Source organism: Melospiza georgiana, chromosome 11 (genome assembly GCF_028018845.1).
Source record: "Melospiza georgiana isolate bMelGeo1 chromosome 11, bMelGeo1.pri, whole genome shotgun sequence".
Classification (NCBI taxonomy): Eukaryota; Metazoa; Chordata; class Aves; order Passeriformes; family Passerellidae; genus Melospiza; species Melospiza georgiana.
Window position 1 is genome coordinate 3,456,533 of NC_080440.1, and position 17,604 is coordinate 3,474,136.

The following is a 17,604-nucleotide window of genomic DNA, read 5'->3' on the forward strand; positions in this document are numbered from 1 at the left end:
TAGTTATGCTTTTTTTCCCCTCCAGGAAAATTATTTGAATGCATTTCAGAGAGGGCAGTAAGGCAGTCAGCAGCATTTTAAAATGTAGAGAATTATCTAGAACCAGAATACCTCTCATGGTCCAAAGGCAGAAAAATTAGATTAATTCTATATTAGGTGGTACATTTAATAAATTACACCTTTTATAAATAAATAAATAAATAAATAAATAGTTACATTTAATTATTTAAAAAGTAATTGTTATTACTTTTAATAAATTACAGCTCTTGGATCTTCCTGTTCTCCTTCCTGCTGTATTCGTTTTGATCCACCAGGATCTGTCCCCTGTTCACCCTGTCAGTGTTTGCACTAATCCAGTAGTTAAAAGGAGCTTTATGTAATTGGGAATTCCTCCTCTGACAGTGCTTGTGGGGTCACTCTTCTGTTTACTCATCTTCCACCTTATCTGCAGCGAAGGAGAAGGCAGAGGAGTGTAAACATAACAGAAATAGCACATTTGTTCACAGGAATAGTACTGGATTAACTAGCGGTGTCACAGAAAGAAACAAACCATCGCCCTAACAAACTCGAGTTCAATTTCCACACTCAAGTTCAATTTCCACACTTCTTTATGAAAAACAGCTGCTGAAATAAAATACGCTCAGTCTGTGTACGATGTTTTATGCAATCACAGGTAAGAATTAATTTATTTGTCCAGACGATGGATTATGATTTTCACCCTAAACGACCCAGCTTTACACTGCCCACATCCGTACTGCCTGCTAATCACTCCCTTTCCAACAGCTCCTGCAAACATCAGGAAACTCCACCAAATTTACGGGCAGCAAGAATTTACAGCAGATCTTTAAATTTCTGTACGTTTCCCGCAAAGGAACGGAGTTACAAACACCGAGCGGCGGGGCAGAGCCAGCCGGGCCGCTGAGGGGCGGCCATGAGGGGCGCGCCCGTAACGGGGCGGGCCCGCCCGAGTGCGCACGCGCGGCTCCTCCCCGGTGCGGGCGGGCGCGGGAAGTGGCGGCCGGAGCGGCGCGGGGCTCAGTGAGTGACGCGGGCGGGCATGGCCGGGGCTGTTCCCGGTGCTATTCCCGGGGCTCTCCCGCTGCCAGCCGCCTTCCCCGAGGGCTCTGTCCTCTTTCAGGGCTCGCTGCTGGGTGGCGGAGGGAGGGTACGGCCGCAGGTCGGCGCGTGGCCCGGTGTGACGCACCGGCGGGGGGCTGTGTGCAGTTTTGGGCTCCTGAGTGTAGGAAAGACACGGAGAGGGTCCAGCGGAGGGAGCAACGCTGATGGGGAGTCTGGAGCCTCTCTCTGATGGGGAGAGACTGCGGGAGCTGGGCTTAGTTAGGCTGGAGAAGGGAAAAATGAGATTAATGTACATAAATACCGCCAAGAGGTGTCAGAGCACGGGACCAGACTCTGTTCAGGGGTGCCCAGCGATAGGACGGGGATCAGCGCCCGTAGAATGGAACACAAAAAGTTTCTCCTCAACGTGGGGAAGGACTTTGGCATGGCGAGTGGCAGAGCACTGAACAGGCTGCCCAGGGAGTGTGGAGTGTCCCTCTCTGAGGACATTGCAAGCCCACCGGGGTTCCTGTGTCACCTGCTCCAGGTGACCCTGCCTTGGAGGGGTCCCCAAACCGAGCAATTCTGTGTTTCAATGTCTCGCATGCACCATCCTTGACCCTGCCCTGCTCGCTCTGCCTTGCCCTGGTGCACAGGAGAGGCTGGAGATGTGATCATTTGGGATATCTGCGGTTCTGGGTGTTGTGTCCCAGTGGTTCCTCGGCTGTGAGATATCGGGGGTTTGTGTAGAACCCCCCCAAGAGGGGTTTGGGGTGATGAATTTGGGCCAGGGATGCTCCAGGTGCAGCAGGAGAGCCGGGCCTGGTTTTGGAGCTGCTGTTTATTTGTGAACCTCTGGGTGGGGAAAACAAAAATGCACACTGGCAAGTCATCCCTGAAGAGTCCTAATGAGCTACTGGGGTTTTGGTGCCCCTTAGCTGTGCTTATAGTATTGGGAGAAGAAGAAAATCCACAGGAAAGTGCATCTGGTGTACAGGTGTAGGTGTTCTACAAGCCAGGTGTTTCCTATTTAGATACAATTCCATAAAACACCTGGCAGCTTCTCAGCCTGGAATGGGTGGGAATGTTACCCACCCATTAGGTGGGAATTAGGTGATATTTTGAAATGGGAAGTTTTAATATTTTTCATGCATGCTAAGTAAGGCTAATTGACCATATGAGGAAAAAAGGTGCTCAGTTAATTTAACCTCGTTAATTGTTAATGTTTTCTGGCTGTTCATAGAATTGTCAGAATGGGCATATGTTTAGTAAAGGTAACTGAAAGTGAGTGAAAAGTAGTTGTTTCCCAAATAATAGTTCTGTTCTGGTAGTATTTGTTTAAATATTTAGAATACTTTTTGTTTAAAAAGCTAATTTTCAAAGCTGTGTGACCTTTTGTAAACACACCTTCCAAAACAAACAAAAAATCCTCAAACAATTCATGACTGGGTTCTAAATTTAACATGAGATGAGAAGCTATTGAAAGGTCAGACAGTTGTATATTAGATAAATTGTATTATATGAATTCCTTTTCTTGTGCTAAATATATACATACATACATATGGTTCTGAGGGAATATGTTCTCAGGCAGTCACCTCCACTGCCCTTGAATCTGTTGCTCATATTCTGGCTAATATGTATGTGAATTATAAAACACAGCTCTATTTGTTGGAAGTATTACTTGTTTTTAGGATTTTTAATAGTGATTTGTGTTCAATTCACTAGAGAGCTGCAAAGGTCTAAGATCTGCTGCTGTTGCTGTTGTCCTCTGTTTTCTTCTTGAGCATGTGGAGGGTAATTAATGTGGGAATCTGAAATGCTCTTACAGAATTTTGGAGAGGCATCACTTGCTCTCCCAAATTGGAAGCTACAATGATCCTGTTCTTGTTTTCCTGTTTCTGCAGGGCCACACAAGCAGTGTTTGCTTTTCCTGCTGGATTCATCATGATAACTCCAGCTTTTGAGCTGACCCAGGACCCGGATTTCCTCACAGTGAAAATCAGAGTGCCTTATGCCAGAGCTTCAGAGTTTGACATTTACTTTGAAGGGGAAGATTTCAAGTTTTATGCTAAGCCATACTTTCTCAGGCAAGTAGTAGAAAAAGTTTTCAAAAGTTGGTCTTCATAGTAGGAAATGAACTTAATTTTGGTCCCTTCAGAATGTTCTTCATTTGCAACTTTTTTTCTGTTGACTACAGACAGCTCAGTTCATGCAAAGATTTGGTTTTTTTTGGATCTGGCCTCTTTGTTCCTAGGCATTAAATCATGTTAAAGGGAATTGAAAGAAATACTTTTCTAAATTTACTGTACAATGACTTTTTAATTGTAGATGGCCAGACAGCTTTCTGGGTGTAAATTTTGTAGAGTGTGTCATTTGCTGGGAGGAATCCAGGGGGACTGAACTGCTTGGATTGCATTACTGTGAAGAGGAGTGTAGCTGAGTCCCTTGTGCTGCTTTTGGAATGTGCCTTACATTTTTATAGGCTGAGACATTAGCTTGCAGAATTAGTCAGGCTTTCAGTGAGGCATCTCATTTTTTGCCTGCAGATTGACACTTCCTGGAAGAATTGTAGAGGATGGCAGAGAAAAAGCATCTTACAATACAGATGAAGGTATTGGTATCTGTGTCAAAAAAAGTTGCTATTTCCAGTAATTTATGCTTTAAAAAAAAAAGAGATAAAGCAGTAAATTTGTTGCTTGCAGAACCTTTATTACATGACTTAAGACAAGAATCAGATTGGTGAATGTAGCTTCTGTGGATTGTTTGGTGTAAGGATTAAAAATTAAATAAAGCTTGCTTTCTTCTGTTGCTTTTTGTTTATACAGTGTAAGTCAGGAGACTTCAAGTAGTTAAATATTCTCTTTCATGTTTTATCATTAAAATCCTGAAATGTTGTGAAAAATAAGGTTAAAAACATGCATGGGGATCAATAAATAAAAATAAAATGTAGAATAAAATGTTACCTGCATGTGTCCTACTTCCTCTGAGCCTTTCTCACAGAGCAAGAATGCACGTTTGCCTGTGTCAGATATTTTAATGCAATAATTATATTCCTACTCTCTTTTAAGGTACTTTTACAATTCAGTTGCCCAAGGAGGTTCCTGGCCAATATTTTGAGGGGCTGGACATGCTGACATCTCTTTTAGCACCAAAGAAATCAAGATCAGCAAAACCTTTGGTAGAAGAGATGGGTATGACAAAATCAATCTTGTTTACACAGGATGATACATGTGTGTAATGAAACAGTTATTGATCTATAGAGGGATACATGTAGAAAAGTACAATATTTTTATTATTGACTAGTCCAAGGTATGAGAAGGGTGTAAATAAATAAAAGTATGGATAAGAGCAGAAATAAATATCTTGCAGATCATACACATGTCAACTTTAGGGGTTTGGTTATGTTTAAATCTTTCCAAAATATGCTTAAAATGTGCTTTAAAAAATGCTGATGCTCTGTAGGGCTTTGTACCCCTCTAGTGGCTGTAGAACACACACACAGTTGAGTCTTCTGCTTTCTACAAACTACAACTGGACTATTAGCTCAAGTGAGAAGCTGATTAAAACCATAGGTTCTGGTGCATGTCTTGCTTAACATCAGTATTTAACAGGCAAAAATGTTTGACTGTCTCTTTTTAATTCCTGCCTTAAATTATTGATAACATCACTTGAGTTCTGTCAGAGTTCTCCTAGGATCAAACGTTGATCTTACTGAATTCAGTGGAAGATGTTTTTCAGTCTGAGGGAGTGCATTTAAAATTTAGTGTTCCTGATGGTCATTTTTGGAAGTTGGGGAGTTTGAAGCAGGACTTGTGGGTTACAGATTTGTATGACCCGGAGTTGAGTGAGATTTCTTAAAAGATGCATTAAAATAGGAAAGGCAAACACCAGTAGCACAGTAAACCTTCCAAGGAAATAGCATGCATTTTTCTGTGTAATCATTTTCTTTTTCTGACCATGCTGTAGATGCAGCTGCCTCTGCTGAGCTGTGTGAAGAGAATGAAGAAGAATTTGACTGGGAAATGGAACAGATTCCTTATGAAGAGAGCCCTCCACCCCTGCAGCACCCCTATGGGTTTGGGAATTTGCGCTCAGGGGTGTTCCAGAGGCTGCAGGTGGGTGAACTTTGTCTTCTCCTGTCCTACAAGTTCTGGGTAACTCTGTAGGCTTCCTTGCTCACAAGACAACAGCTTTGGAAAAGTGCAACTCAGTTATGTAACTCTAACTTGCTGTTGTAGGAATTACAGTATTCCCAGGGCTTGGAGCAGGATTGCTGTTTATGAGTAAAGTATTTACATTGTATGGACATGCATGCTGCTTTATTACCATGAAATTTGTGAGGAAATTTCCCAGCAGGAAATGGGACGGGAAATAACTACCTAATGATGTTTAAAAGGGCACTGCAATTGCCTATTAATTAAATACAGTCACTTCAGAGAGTGAGAGGGTTCTCAAAAGTCACAAATGGTGTGTGATTCTTGTCTTTGTTGGGGTTGTGTGCTTTTGTTTAACATTGCAAATTTATCATGATGCAAAATAACCTCCCTGTCTTATGATAAAATGACCTGAATAGACTTGATAATATCATGAGTTCTAAGGAGCTTCAAATAATTGCATTTCCTTGGAATTTTGATGATTTATTTGCATAGTGGAGCCTGAATTTGGAGACTGAAGCTTTTCTAGGGATTTCAGTGCAATTCTGATAAGCATCCTCCTTAAATTCTTCCTGAATCAATCTTGTGTGCCATACCAGAGGCTTGGTTCTATGATTTTGTTGCCATTTGCAGGATGAGCTCAGTGATGTTATTGACATCAAGGATCCAGACCAGACTCCTGCAGAGGAACGGAGGAGGAGACGTTTGGCAGCTGAGGCTGCCAAGTTTGAGCCTGATCATTACCTGTGAGTGCTGATTAGTGCTGATTAACCTCACCTGGCCAGGTCCCTCTGAAACACATTCCCTCTCACAAATGATGGTTTGAAGATCACTTCTGGAAAGAACAGCTTTCCTTTTGGTCTGGTTTTGTCTCATCAGAGCATCCTTACCTTAGTGGGTATTTTTAGTATGACACTGACACAAAACATTGCTCATTTGTTCTACTCAATTGTTTAATTACTGTATTTAAAGGGGGCTGCTGTCAGCTGTTGCAGAACTTTGTTCCATACTTCACCTCTTCAGCTGCTGAGCAGCCACTCCCTGCTGGCATCTTGGGTTGACAAAATCACAACTTTTTTCCACCTTAAAGAAAGAAGGATTAATAAACCACACTTGTCTAAGAGGGGGAATTTGAGTTTTGAAGCTATGAAATCTTGTCTTTGCCTTCATCATGTGAAACTTGTTTTACAGCAGAATGAGGAAAATGTCCAAACCAAAACTTTGCATTTCTTTTATGCTTCATTCCATGTAGTGAGGTGAAAATGATTCTCTGTACCTTTCAGGTTGGAGTATTTCAGGTCAAGTTAGGTTCAGATAAGTAAAATAAATGAAAGCCATGAGATTTATTAATTGATTCCTGCAAGATGGATCTGGTGGGAGAAGAGGGTAGTCCCCAGTGGGGAGAATTAGTACTGTGGTGTGTTTTGTGGGGACAGGAACCCATTTTGTGTTGTGTCAGAGGGTAAATTTGCAAACCTGGATTTTTTCCTCAGTTGGATATTTCAGAGGCATCCTCATATCTTCCTGTAACACAAGAAGTCCTTTCTTGAACTACATTTCACTAGAACTGAAGTAGTTCCTAACCTCTAATGGGATGCAAATTGGAGTAATTTCAAGTTTCAATTTTAGACTCTGTGTTCTGGCCTGGTAGAGCTACAACATTTAGTTTAATGGCTGTGTCTTGGTTGTTTCAGAACAGATGATACCAGCCTTTCTTCAACAAAAATTGTTTTCCTGAGAAAAACAGAAGCTCTGGTAGAAATGGGGGCAAACAACTGTTCTGGTGGCCTTGAGGAAAGTGTACCCTGGCTGATAAGTTGCTTTGACATTGAAGGGAGGCAACAAAAAAATCTGTCAGTGTGAGAGAGAAGCAGATTGCATTCTGTGTTTAGGTTTTGTGTGGTGATGAAGAAGGTATTAAGAAATTTCCTGTGGTTTTTTTTTTTTTAAATTCTCAGTATTTATACCATTGTTTGGCTTGAAGAAAAAGCTCAGCTGGTAATAGGAGGCTTAGAACTTGAATCCTTTAGGATAAATCCTCCCAGAACTGAGATTTTCACCACACTGGCTTTGTGCTGAGATGGAGGTGATCTCCCTTCCAGAATTCACGTACAACTCTTCTTTTTCCACCTTGCTGCTGCATCTCCTTGCTTAAGTCCATCCCCATCCCTGCTCCACCTTTACCCTTCAGCTGCATGACTTCCTCCCAAAGACTTCCCTGGCTCTTCAGTGGGAGAGCCACCCAACAAAGTGACTTGTCTGAGAAGCCTTTGGAGTGTTTTCCTTCAGCTGCATTCAGAACACATCAGGTTGGTTCAGCCTCATGTGATGCTGCAAGCTCATAAATTCCTGGGCTTCTGGGTGGCTCAGGAAAGGTGGAGGAGGTCAGGAAGGAATACTGAAACATAGGAGAATATTGTGCTTTCTTAGATAATTATTATTTTCTGCTTTAAAGTCAAAGAACATATTTCTGACATGGAAAATAACCTGGGGCCAAGCGAGATGTATTCTATGGATGTGTTAATATCTACCCACATATAATATGAATTGAAATAAATAGCATATGAAAGTTCTTTTTATTTTCCCTAGAGCTGATTTTTTTGAAGATGAAGCTATTAAACATCTTTTAAAGTACAAACCCTGGTGGATTGATGCTCATAGAAAGATGACAGCCTTGCAGGGAGGAAGTCATCAGGAACATGACAGTCCTGCATTTGGTGAGAATATACATATATATAAAAATATATATATATTTATACACACATCTGTTGCTTGAATGCTAATTGCTGTGGTGCCATGTTATAGCTTATTGTTCTTAAAGCAAATTTATTGCTCTATTACATTTAATATTTATTACTGTATTACATTACTTTATGTGTCTCAGAAACTTTTTATGAAAGAAAACTCTTTGTGTCCATTTAGAAACCTAAAGAGATGTTTGCAGGGTGAGTAGGTGACCTTGTGGGAGCACTGCTAACAGATAACTGAGGCTGCCTCCCTGCACACAGTGATTGCTGAGAGCACTGCAAGTTACTATTGAGCATTTTCTCCTATTGTTCTTTGTTCATTTCCTATGTTGTATGAAAATCTGATATTCCTAAAGCAGATGATGATAATCCCTTCACCAGGGGCTCTCAGTGCACTGATAATACCTGCACTTCCCCATTTTCTCTGGGAGAAAAATAGAATTTGGATAGATGTTGTGTATTTTACTGTGAATGTAATCTGATCTTCATTCCTGCTGTCTTTTCAGCCTCTGAAATTGTTAATTATGTCCATCATAAACACTTGATTTAAAAAGCAGTGGACAAAGGTACAAGAGGCTTGAGAATACAATAATGAGGGCTTCCTTTGTTTGTTATTTTCCATTCACTCCCTAGTGAATGAAACACTACTCCTGTTTGCTTGGCTTAAGGAATATAATTAAAATGAAGAACTGCTGGATGATTTTATTGATAAGGAATGTTTCTCCTCCAAATTGAGGTACTGAGGAAAAACATGTCTGTTGTTGTGTTTTAGGGTCAAAAAAAAAGGAAAACTCCTCAAAAGCCTAGTGAGGCTGCTAAAATGGAAATTACACAGAAAAGGGACTTTATAAAGGATCATCTTTGCTCTAAACCATTTATTATAACAGATATCCATTTATTAATAAGAATGATCAAAAAAATCTCACCTTCATGGGGCTGAGTGGAGGGGCTCATGCTGTTCTGTGAATCTTGAGGAAGTTTAAGTAACAAAAGAGGCAATCTGGAGTTTGGGTGATGTCAATGCCAACAAACCCACCCATTTCCTTGGAGAAATCTCCAGCGTTGGTAACATTTGTGCTGTTGGAGTAAGTGACTGCAATCAGTGGAGGTTCCCGGCCCTGAGTGAGCTGTGGTGAAGGAAACCACCATGAGAGGGAGTGCAGGTTCTACTTGAAGCTCTCCTGTGCTGGGGAATGCAGGGGGGCAGGAGGTGCTCCAGGCTGTTCCACCTGGGCTTGAGCATCAGCAGGATGTAGGATGTGTCCCCTGGGGTTTGAATTGCTGCACCCAGCCAAGGGAATGGTGCAGTTAAACAGCAATTCCTCTCTGGCCTGTGGGAAGGAAGGGCTTGGTTTTGAATAAAGACATGTTGCTCCTCAGCTTAAATGTAAAAGTGAGTTTATGGTGGGAAAATGACATAAAAACTAGCATATTCTTTCAAAAATTATTTTCTTATTTAGAAACACTGAATAAAGAGATGATTTTGTTCCTTTTTGTGACTTACATAGATATCTTTTCAGTTGTTATCTTTATTGGTTTCTTGGAACCAAAATCTTGATTACTTTTGTCTTTATAATGTCTTTGGCTGCAAGAAGTAATTAGAAGTACAGATGGCCTTTTTTATTTTTTGTATGACATTGCAATTAACTAAAGATTTTCTTTGGTTGATTACTGCTCTTATATTTATCCCTGGTTATTTCCTCTTTGTTTTTACATCATCAAGTTCTTCTAATGTCTCATTACCAAATTTTTTTCTCTTTTTAGTTCATCTCTTCTCATTAACATTTAAAGTTTTCATCTCTCTTCTGTCCTTACTTTGAATCTATTTTTATTTAACCTTTTTACTTTTTCTCCAGCTTGTGTGCATGGTTTGTGTATTTTGCCTTTTTAAAATTTTTCCTTATCCCAAATGTCTTTTCTTTTTGTCCTTTTTGTACATCTTGCTGTGCATTCTCTTGTTCACACTTAAAATGTCTCATTCAAGTCAAGTAATACTCCATAAAGCCTTATTAATTACACAGCCTTTCCCATGAGGGGATAACATTTTTGGAAAGCTTCCTTGCTGCTGCTGCTGAAGTTTACATTAGTGTCTTGCTTCTACAGATTCCAGATGAAAGGGTTTGTATTTTCTAACAGTCACATTCAGCTTGGTTAAGAGTTCATTTTTATTCTACTTCCAATTGCACTACTGGAAAAAAACTCCTCTTTAGGCAACACAGTAATCTTCAAAGGCTCAGGCTGACATATGTATTTAATCTAACATTTATATGCTCCAAGGATATCTTATTTTGTTCAGGGTAACCTCTCATGCTTACAGTGACTGTTCTCTTTTTTATTTCTTTATAGAAAGCGAAGCAATTTCCTCTCAAAGTTCCACCTTTCAGTAAGGCTTGGCTCAAATATATGCCATTACTGGTGGATTCATAAGTTTAAGATGGATTACTTTTCTTTTTTTATCAAATTTCTGTCTACCTGGTTTGCTCAGTTTTCAGGGCTTTGCATCTTGTGTTCCTTCCTGGCTCTGCTGCAGAGCAGTTTTTGTTATTTGTGAGGAAATTCTGCTTTTTATTCATACAAAGCTCCTAATGATTAGGCTCCACTGTAAAGTATCCCTGGTTTTAAAAGGCAAGATAAATATCAATGATTAACTTGATTCTGACTAACCTGCTCTCTGCTGGCTATTCTCCTCCTCCATCTGATGTTGCTCATTCCTTAGCCTACAGGCGTAGATGCACACGTTTTAAAACCTTACAGTTGTAACATAATATTTCAGTTTAAAGAAAAAAAAAACCGTAAGGAGGGTTCAGTTCTGCTCAGTTCTTTCCCTTTGGGAGAGCTGTGGGATTCAGGACTGGGCTTGACAGGATCATGAAGTGAGGCTCTGCTCTCACCAGCAGATTACCAGAGGTGCTGCCTGAGCTGTGCTTTCCTGGCTGACCACTGAGTCAGCTCCCTGTGTGGGTCCAGCACATTTTATCTGAGTGCCCCTAACACATTTAGAGCTGCAAGTGTCATGGCAGTCTGCAGATAGAGATCTCCCAGTGATTTAAGTGGTGTTATCACAGTGTAAAATAGCAGTAGGGCTGTAACAAAACACCCTCTGGCTGTCAGACCTCATCCTCCCCGCAGAGATTAAACTCTGCTTCACTGACACTGCTACTGGAGGACAATTTGAAGTATCTTCTTTTTCAACATGAGGAATGGCCAGCTTAAAACAAGTAAAAGAGGTGATTAAAATGTAAAGGTAATGTCTGCAGCCTCATCTGTCAGAAACTTTGTGAGATGAATGTCTGACTCCTTTAGATGTGGGTATATTAACACACATTTATATGCTGGCATGGTTTTGCCACTGGCAAATGCACAAAACAATTTTAAATCAAAGTTACAAAAAAGTTGCCAATTTAGCTTACTTGATAAGTAGCAGCAAGTGCTGTTTTGCATCAGATTAATACTGATGGTGGTACAGATTGTTAGCTGAAACTTGGCAGTGTAAGTGTACAAAAGTGTACAGGCTTAGTACAGCAGAAATGTAATTACAATTTTAATTGTTCTGATAATTTCACACCATGTACTTAGAAGTACAGGGAAAACAAAGTAGGTGGTGGTTTGGACATGTTAATAATGAGTTTCAGGCTTGGATAATTAATTTTCAAAAACTTCAGGCAATTGATAGAATTTTTTTTCAGCATTGAAGTATTTTCTCAGAGAAAGATATTTTATTTAGAACACCTGGCACTTTGCAGCAACTTAATGAGCATCTTGTAGCATTTACCTTTGGGAATTGTCTAGTCTACATCTTGTTTGCTGGTATGTAATAGACCTGGAATTTCTGTGTTTATTGTCCAGTTGTAGATGCTTCAGAGTTTGAATTTTAAAGGAAGAAAACTTTACTGCTCTATTTCATTAATTTCATTGGGAGTTTCTTTGGTGTTTAAAAGTGAATTATGGTTCATATTTACACTGAAGAATCAACTTCTGAAGAAATTTACTGATAGAACAGAGATACATCATCTATAGTTGTGATTCAAGGGGTGATATTGACCTGCTTAGCATGAACAGAAAAAACAGAGTTAGAACTGCCATGCTCTTTCTAAATTGCCTCTGGATTTTTGTCCCATACAGCGTGGGCTTCAGAATCCTGATTTTACTTGGACCCTGATTGTGCCTTTATCCCTGTATAAGATATCCAGGCATCCACAGAAACCCTTGGCACCTGGAGAGGGTCAAAACCATGAATGTGTACATGCAGTGCTGTGCTGGAGCTTGACATTGAAATGAATATACCAGAGCTTAATAAAAGTTAAAAGGGAAAGTAAGAGTGATTTAGGCTTTTTCTTGAGTGATGGGTGACTTGTGATTAGTTACCTGCTCCTTTTTAACACACTATTGAGGTAGTATTACCACCTATTAAAGTCAATGTGCCAGCTTTAAATTCCTAATCAATTATCCTTTTACTTTTTATAGTTGTCTTCTCTGAGGCAGAGAGAGAGCAGATGAGGAAGTACACAAATAAATCTTTTCTTCTGGATAAAAGGAGCCGCCGCCATGTGTATCTTGGATTAATTGATATTCTTCTGGCATATTGCTATGAGACCCGTGTCAATGAAGGGGACAAAAATGTGAGTTAATAAAAGTAAAAAATAGAACATGTTTTAGGAACTTAGTGCTGGAACCTCTACTGCCGTTTAGGGAACTTACCTTTTAACATGAACTTATTGCCAGGCATTAAACTTACGTGATGAAGTTAAAATGAAGGGCTTTATCTCTAAATTTGGTGCACATGGGGATTAGCAGGATTTCTAAACGCCGCTGTTTTTCTGCAGCAGCACTGGAATAGGAGAGATGTGGAGTAGCAGGAGATTCCAGACGATTCTGTGCAGTTCTGATTTCTGTATCTTGGTTTAGGCAAATTTAACAAGTAATTGTTCTTTTTTGCTCTGTGTGGATACCTTGCCCTCTTGGAATTGCTTCCCAGATACAACTCTGAGCCTCTCCTGTGCTGATACTAACCAAGGAGTGGTGTTCTCAGTGCTTTTAACCAAAATATTGGCACATGTCATCAAAACCATTCTGGCTTCATCAGACTGGCACACAGGGCATGGGCTGAAGCATGACAAGCAAAATGTCCAGACCTGCTGGTTCACCAGAATAATCTGGGATTGTGGTTGTGTTGCATATTAGAGCTGCACAGAATTGCAGATCTACCAGGACCACAGTTGTGCAATTCTTTATTGGTTTTGCAGTAACTGTATGATGTGTGTGGAAAACACACTGGGGTTTTTTCTCCTTTCCCTCCTGTCCTTTTTTTTTATTATTCCTATTTAATAGGAAAACCAAGACATTCAGGCCACACAAATCTTTACTAGAGCCAGGATTATAGATCAAGGCTTTCTGGCTTTTTGCCCCAATCATCCCACTGGACCACACTTCCACTCAAATGCTATGAATCTCTCACATATTAAGAATAATGACATTTTACATGTACTGCTGGCTTCAGGGCCCTCTCTGCAAGCCAAAAGGCTTGAGCTGTTTTCATGAAACAAGGCATTTGAGCTTGGCTTTTGTTGATTCAAGTCTCTGTTGCTTTGTGCAAAGGGACAGAATTCCACTAAAATACCATTTCTCTGTGTATTGTTGTTATGTTTTAAAGATTTTGTGCATGGGCTGGATCATCCTGCTGTGGAAAGCAACTCAGTCATTCAACATCTGCATTGCAATATAATTTTAATGCTGTCCTGTGGCCATTTCAATGCACATAATGTAATTACTGCTTCTTATTCACAAAGGTTCTTAAATTGCTGCCAGAATGTTATCTTAAATAGTTTGCCAGCAGTGTTGGATTAGATAATACTTGTTTTACTGTCTTCTGTTAAAATCAGGTTGAATCATCTTGGAACATCAGGAAACTGAGTGCAACATTGTGCTGGCTGGAGGTAAGGTAAAAGTAAAGTTTGTGTTGTGTTTTTGCTGGGTTACTGGGGTTTTTTTGGTGTTTTGTGTTGTTTCTGTGCCAAGTTTGTTCCTTTAGGATTGAAGATTGATTGTTCTGTTTTTGATGGTACCAGAAATTGATTTCTGAGCTCCAGAAGTTATTTGGCATGTATTGGTTTACCTGCCCCCTTCTTTTCAGCCCTACTCTTGGAATAATAAAGGTTGGAAAAGACCTTATAAATCCTCAGGTCCAACCATTTCCTGCACAATCACCACATTCACCATTAAACCATGTCCAAGTGCCACTCCCTGTTTGAGCTGCTGCTCATCCTTTGGAACCAGCAGAGATCAGAGGAAAGCCTGTATTCCATCTCTCCAGTTCATCTCCAGTTCAGGTTGTTCATTGAAAGCACCCAGACCTGTGCAAAGAAATTGTTACAGAGCTGGGGTGGGAAGGACTGGACCTGAAATCCATTAATTCTTAAAATGCAGGAAGGTGGAAAGGCCTGTCCAGCTCTCAGCTGAGTCTCCTGAGCCAAGTCTCACTTGGCAGGATCAAAACTGAAACTGGACAGGATTTTTGAGTCCAGTTCTTCACTCTTTTCCACTAGTGTTGAATGTTATATTCAGTTCTAACCTGTCCTGTGACAGCAGGTTTTGGGTTCTGCAGTAGCAGGTTGCAAAGGAGTGCAGTAAAAATGCCCTGTCTTAATTTACAATTTTTTTTCCTTATCCATATCCTAACATAGTGAAGGAGTTTTCTGCATGTGCTTATCCTCTGATGGGGCAGTTCTTGTGCAGCCTGTGCCAACAGTGTATTTCACACCTAGAAAACTCACACTCCTGGCACCAAACTCTTAATAACTATCTCTGTTAGATAAACCATTAGGGCTGGGAGTTTTCATCATTCTGTACAGAAAAGAATGGCTCAGCTCTGGTTTGTTTGAGCTGACTGCCATTTTCCTGACCATGACATGTACACACCTTAGCCTCTAAATATTCAATCACAAACCATAAATGATTTAAATGCTTGCTGGTGATCCATTAAAGTGAGCAATGGGTTGAGGTAGTCACAGAATGCAAAGAAGTGCTGGCTGTCAGCAAAGTGCTTTTATTAATTTTAATAGATTGACAGTTCAAGATGAAATAGGTATTTTTTTTTTAATTCATTAATAAATGGAGCATTTTGTCTTGAAAAGTGAAAGCTGGAAGGGAAATCACTTTTTTAAAAGTCTTTAATAACTCCTTAATGTCTCTGGCCTGAGTAAATTAGAGGTGTTCCTCACTCATGAAGGAGGACAATGAACTGTTCTCCCCAGGCAGGTGTATTTATCCCTGTCCTGAATATCTAGAGTTTTCATGAAAAGCAGAGTCATGTATCATTTTTTAAGTTCTTACATGTACACATGTATTTGGTTAATATCATATGGATTTAATTTTCCTTTATTCTTAAAAGGCTTTTTATAGCTTCTCCTTAATATATGTAATAATGTGGGACAGATGTAATTTATTGCTTTAATCTAAAGGATGGCAAAGTCTTGACTGAGATGTTTTATTCCCATGTTTTTCAGGGTTTTTTTTTTAATCCCAAACCACTAAAATGTACAGGACTTCTGTTATCTTGCCATGCAAACTCAGTGTGCAGTGTCTTGTTTCTATTTAACATGTACATTTCCTATCTGTTCAAATACAGATTTTTAGAGGCATAATAAATCAAAATGTGGGGGTCTTTTCCCTATTCTGCTATGGCTTTTTTTTCTTAAGGGAAAACAAACAAGCACACAGACTAATGCAGGTTTTTCAGTGATGCACACAGACTAATGGAGATTTTTCACTGATGCACACAGAGTTTCTCCAGCATCCATGATGTCCTGGTGTCTTTTGGAAGAAGAGTGCTGTGCTATCCCCTGTTCAGGCATTTTGAGCTGGTGACACGTGCCCTCAGTGACACAGTCATGATTCTGCAGCTGGGTGAGTCTTTAGGGACTGGGAGTTGCACAAACCATCTTTACAGCTTGCCTTGTTGAAGTTACCTCAGCTTCTCTGTTTACATGAGTTCCTTCTTTGAGAAAAGCATTAGATTTGTTTTTTGGACAGAAGGATCCCTGAGAAGCAGTGCTTCAATGGTTTATTTTAAATGCTTGTGAGTTGCAGGATTAAAAACCCACACAAATGGCAATATTAATCTTTACTACTGCCAAAAACTGTTGCTGATTGAAAATCCCATTGACATTATAACAGTCAGGGAGTGAAGTTTTAAGGGGAAGATGGATGCTGTCCCTCCTCACTTATCTGCGCTGCCTTATGTTGCTGCTCATAAGTGTGAAAAAGAAAATTCTGATAACAAAACTGCAGTGATGCAGTGCTGACAGCCTTTTTCTGTGGGGGATATAGTTCATGTGAGGTAAAAAATTTGCTTTTATTTTAATGTCACAATGGAAAATGGTATTGCAGTGAGCATTCAGTGATCCAGTGAAATATTGCCTGGCTGGGTAAGTTACTACCAGGATATATTAAATTTAAAAGTTTGTAGATTTCTTTCCTTGTGTCCCAGAATACTGTTCCATTAAAAAGTGAGAAGAACAGCAAAGTTCAGTTTATCTGTAGATGAATGATCCTCTTTGAAAATGTGGAAAACACATAGAAGTCTGTGGGGAAGAGGAATGTAAAATTGAGATATACGACTTCAACTTTCCTTCCAAATACACAGGATGAAAGCTGGTAGAATTTCATGATGGTGTAAAATCAGATTATCATATCAAATGGCACATACAGAGCTGAGGTCAGATTCTATCCTCATTTTGAAATAGTCTGTGGGAAGGGGACTGGATTCTGAGTGTGTAAAATTCAGGTTTCAGGCAGCTCTCAGCAAGGAGCTCCAGGAGGATCCAGTGATCTGCAGACACCTCCTCTGACCTTCCTGCTACACACACTGGGAGCTTTTTTATTTGTGCTTTTAAACACAACTCGTGGGGTTTTTTGAATAATCAGGAAGTAGCATCTGTACATAAAAAGCAGTTTGTTTATTGATCACTGTAATGCAGAGGTGTAACTGTGCAAAATCTGTTAAATATCATGGGCCATGTTCTGAAAGCAGACATTTGATAGTTTGCCTGATGCAGGATTCCCTGTTTCAAGTCTGGCAAGATTTGCAGCCTCTCATTAGAGACCCATCAAGCTACTGTAATCCAAAACTTTGAATTTATGAAGAAAGACATTTTTAGTTGGGAATTAGTGTAACATTCACTGATGTACATTGTTACTTGGCAGATGAGTAACAGGAGTGGATGTTGGAAATGGTTTGGGCTGACAGCTTGACAGCTGGAACCTGAAAAAATCAGCAAAATTTTAATTCCACACATCATTTCTTTGTGAAAGAGCACACTTCTTTTTAGTCAAAATAGTGATGCTTGACAAGCATTGATGGGGATACAATTGAAAAGTTATTAGTTATATTTGGGGTTTTAGGTTTTCTTTGCTGACTTGGTTTCCAGAACCAGTGGGTTTATTCTGTTCTGTTTGCCATGGCTTTTTGCTCTCTCCATTTCCTCCTCCTTATTGCCATCTTCCTCACCTTTAACTTTCATTCTCTGGCTGTATCTTTTTTTCAGCATGGAATTACTTACAAATAAGCAAACAAATTTTGTGCTTGAACAGCAGGGGGAGTTCTGATCTTTTTTGTTTCTTTTTTTTTTTTGCCTCCCTCTCCTCTA

The 17,604-nt window shown here is 39.9% G+C and overlaps 1 protein-coding gene across 1 annotated transcript in view; it reads left to right on the forward strand.

The window, feature by feature from the left end:
- Positions 1–993: 993 nt before the first annotated feature.
- The window catches only part of SHQ1 (SHQ1, H/ACA ribonucleoprotein assembly factor), a 38,263-nt gene continuing 21,652 nt past the window's right edge, over positions 994–17,604 (forward strand). Inside the window, exons 1-10 of the mRNA XM_058031930.1 lie at positions 994–1,038; positions 2,964–3,146; positions 3,606–3,670; positions 4,128–4,250; positions 5,026–5,174; positions 5,847–5,959; positions 7,803–7,930; positions 12,425–12,579; positions 13,840–13,893; positions 15,739–15,862. Of these exons, the coding sequence (XP_057887913.1) occupies positions 3,004–3,146; positions 3,606–3,670; positions 4,128–4,250; positions 5,026–5,174; positions 5,847–5,959; positions 7,803–7,930; positions 12,425–12,579; positions 13,840–13,893; positions 15,739–15,862 (1,054 nt within the window). The 5' untranslated portion in view covers positions 994–1,038; positions 2,964–3,003. The remainder of the gene's footprint in view (positions 1,039–2,963; positions 3,147–3,605; positions 3,671–4,127; positions 4,251–5,025; positions 5,175–5,846; positions 5,960–7,802; positions 7,931–12,424; positions 12,580–13,839; positions 13,894–15,738; positions 15,863–17,604) is intronic.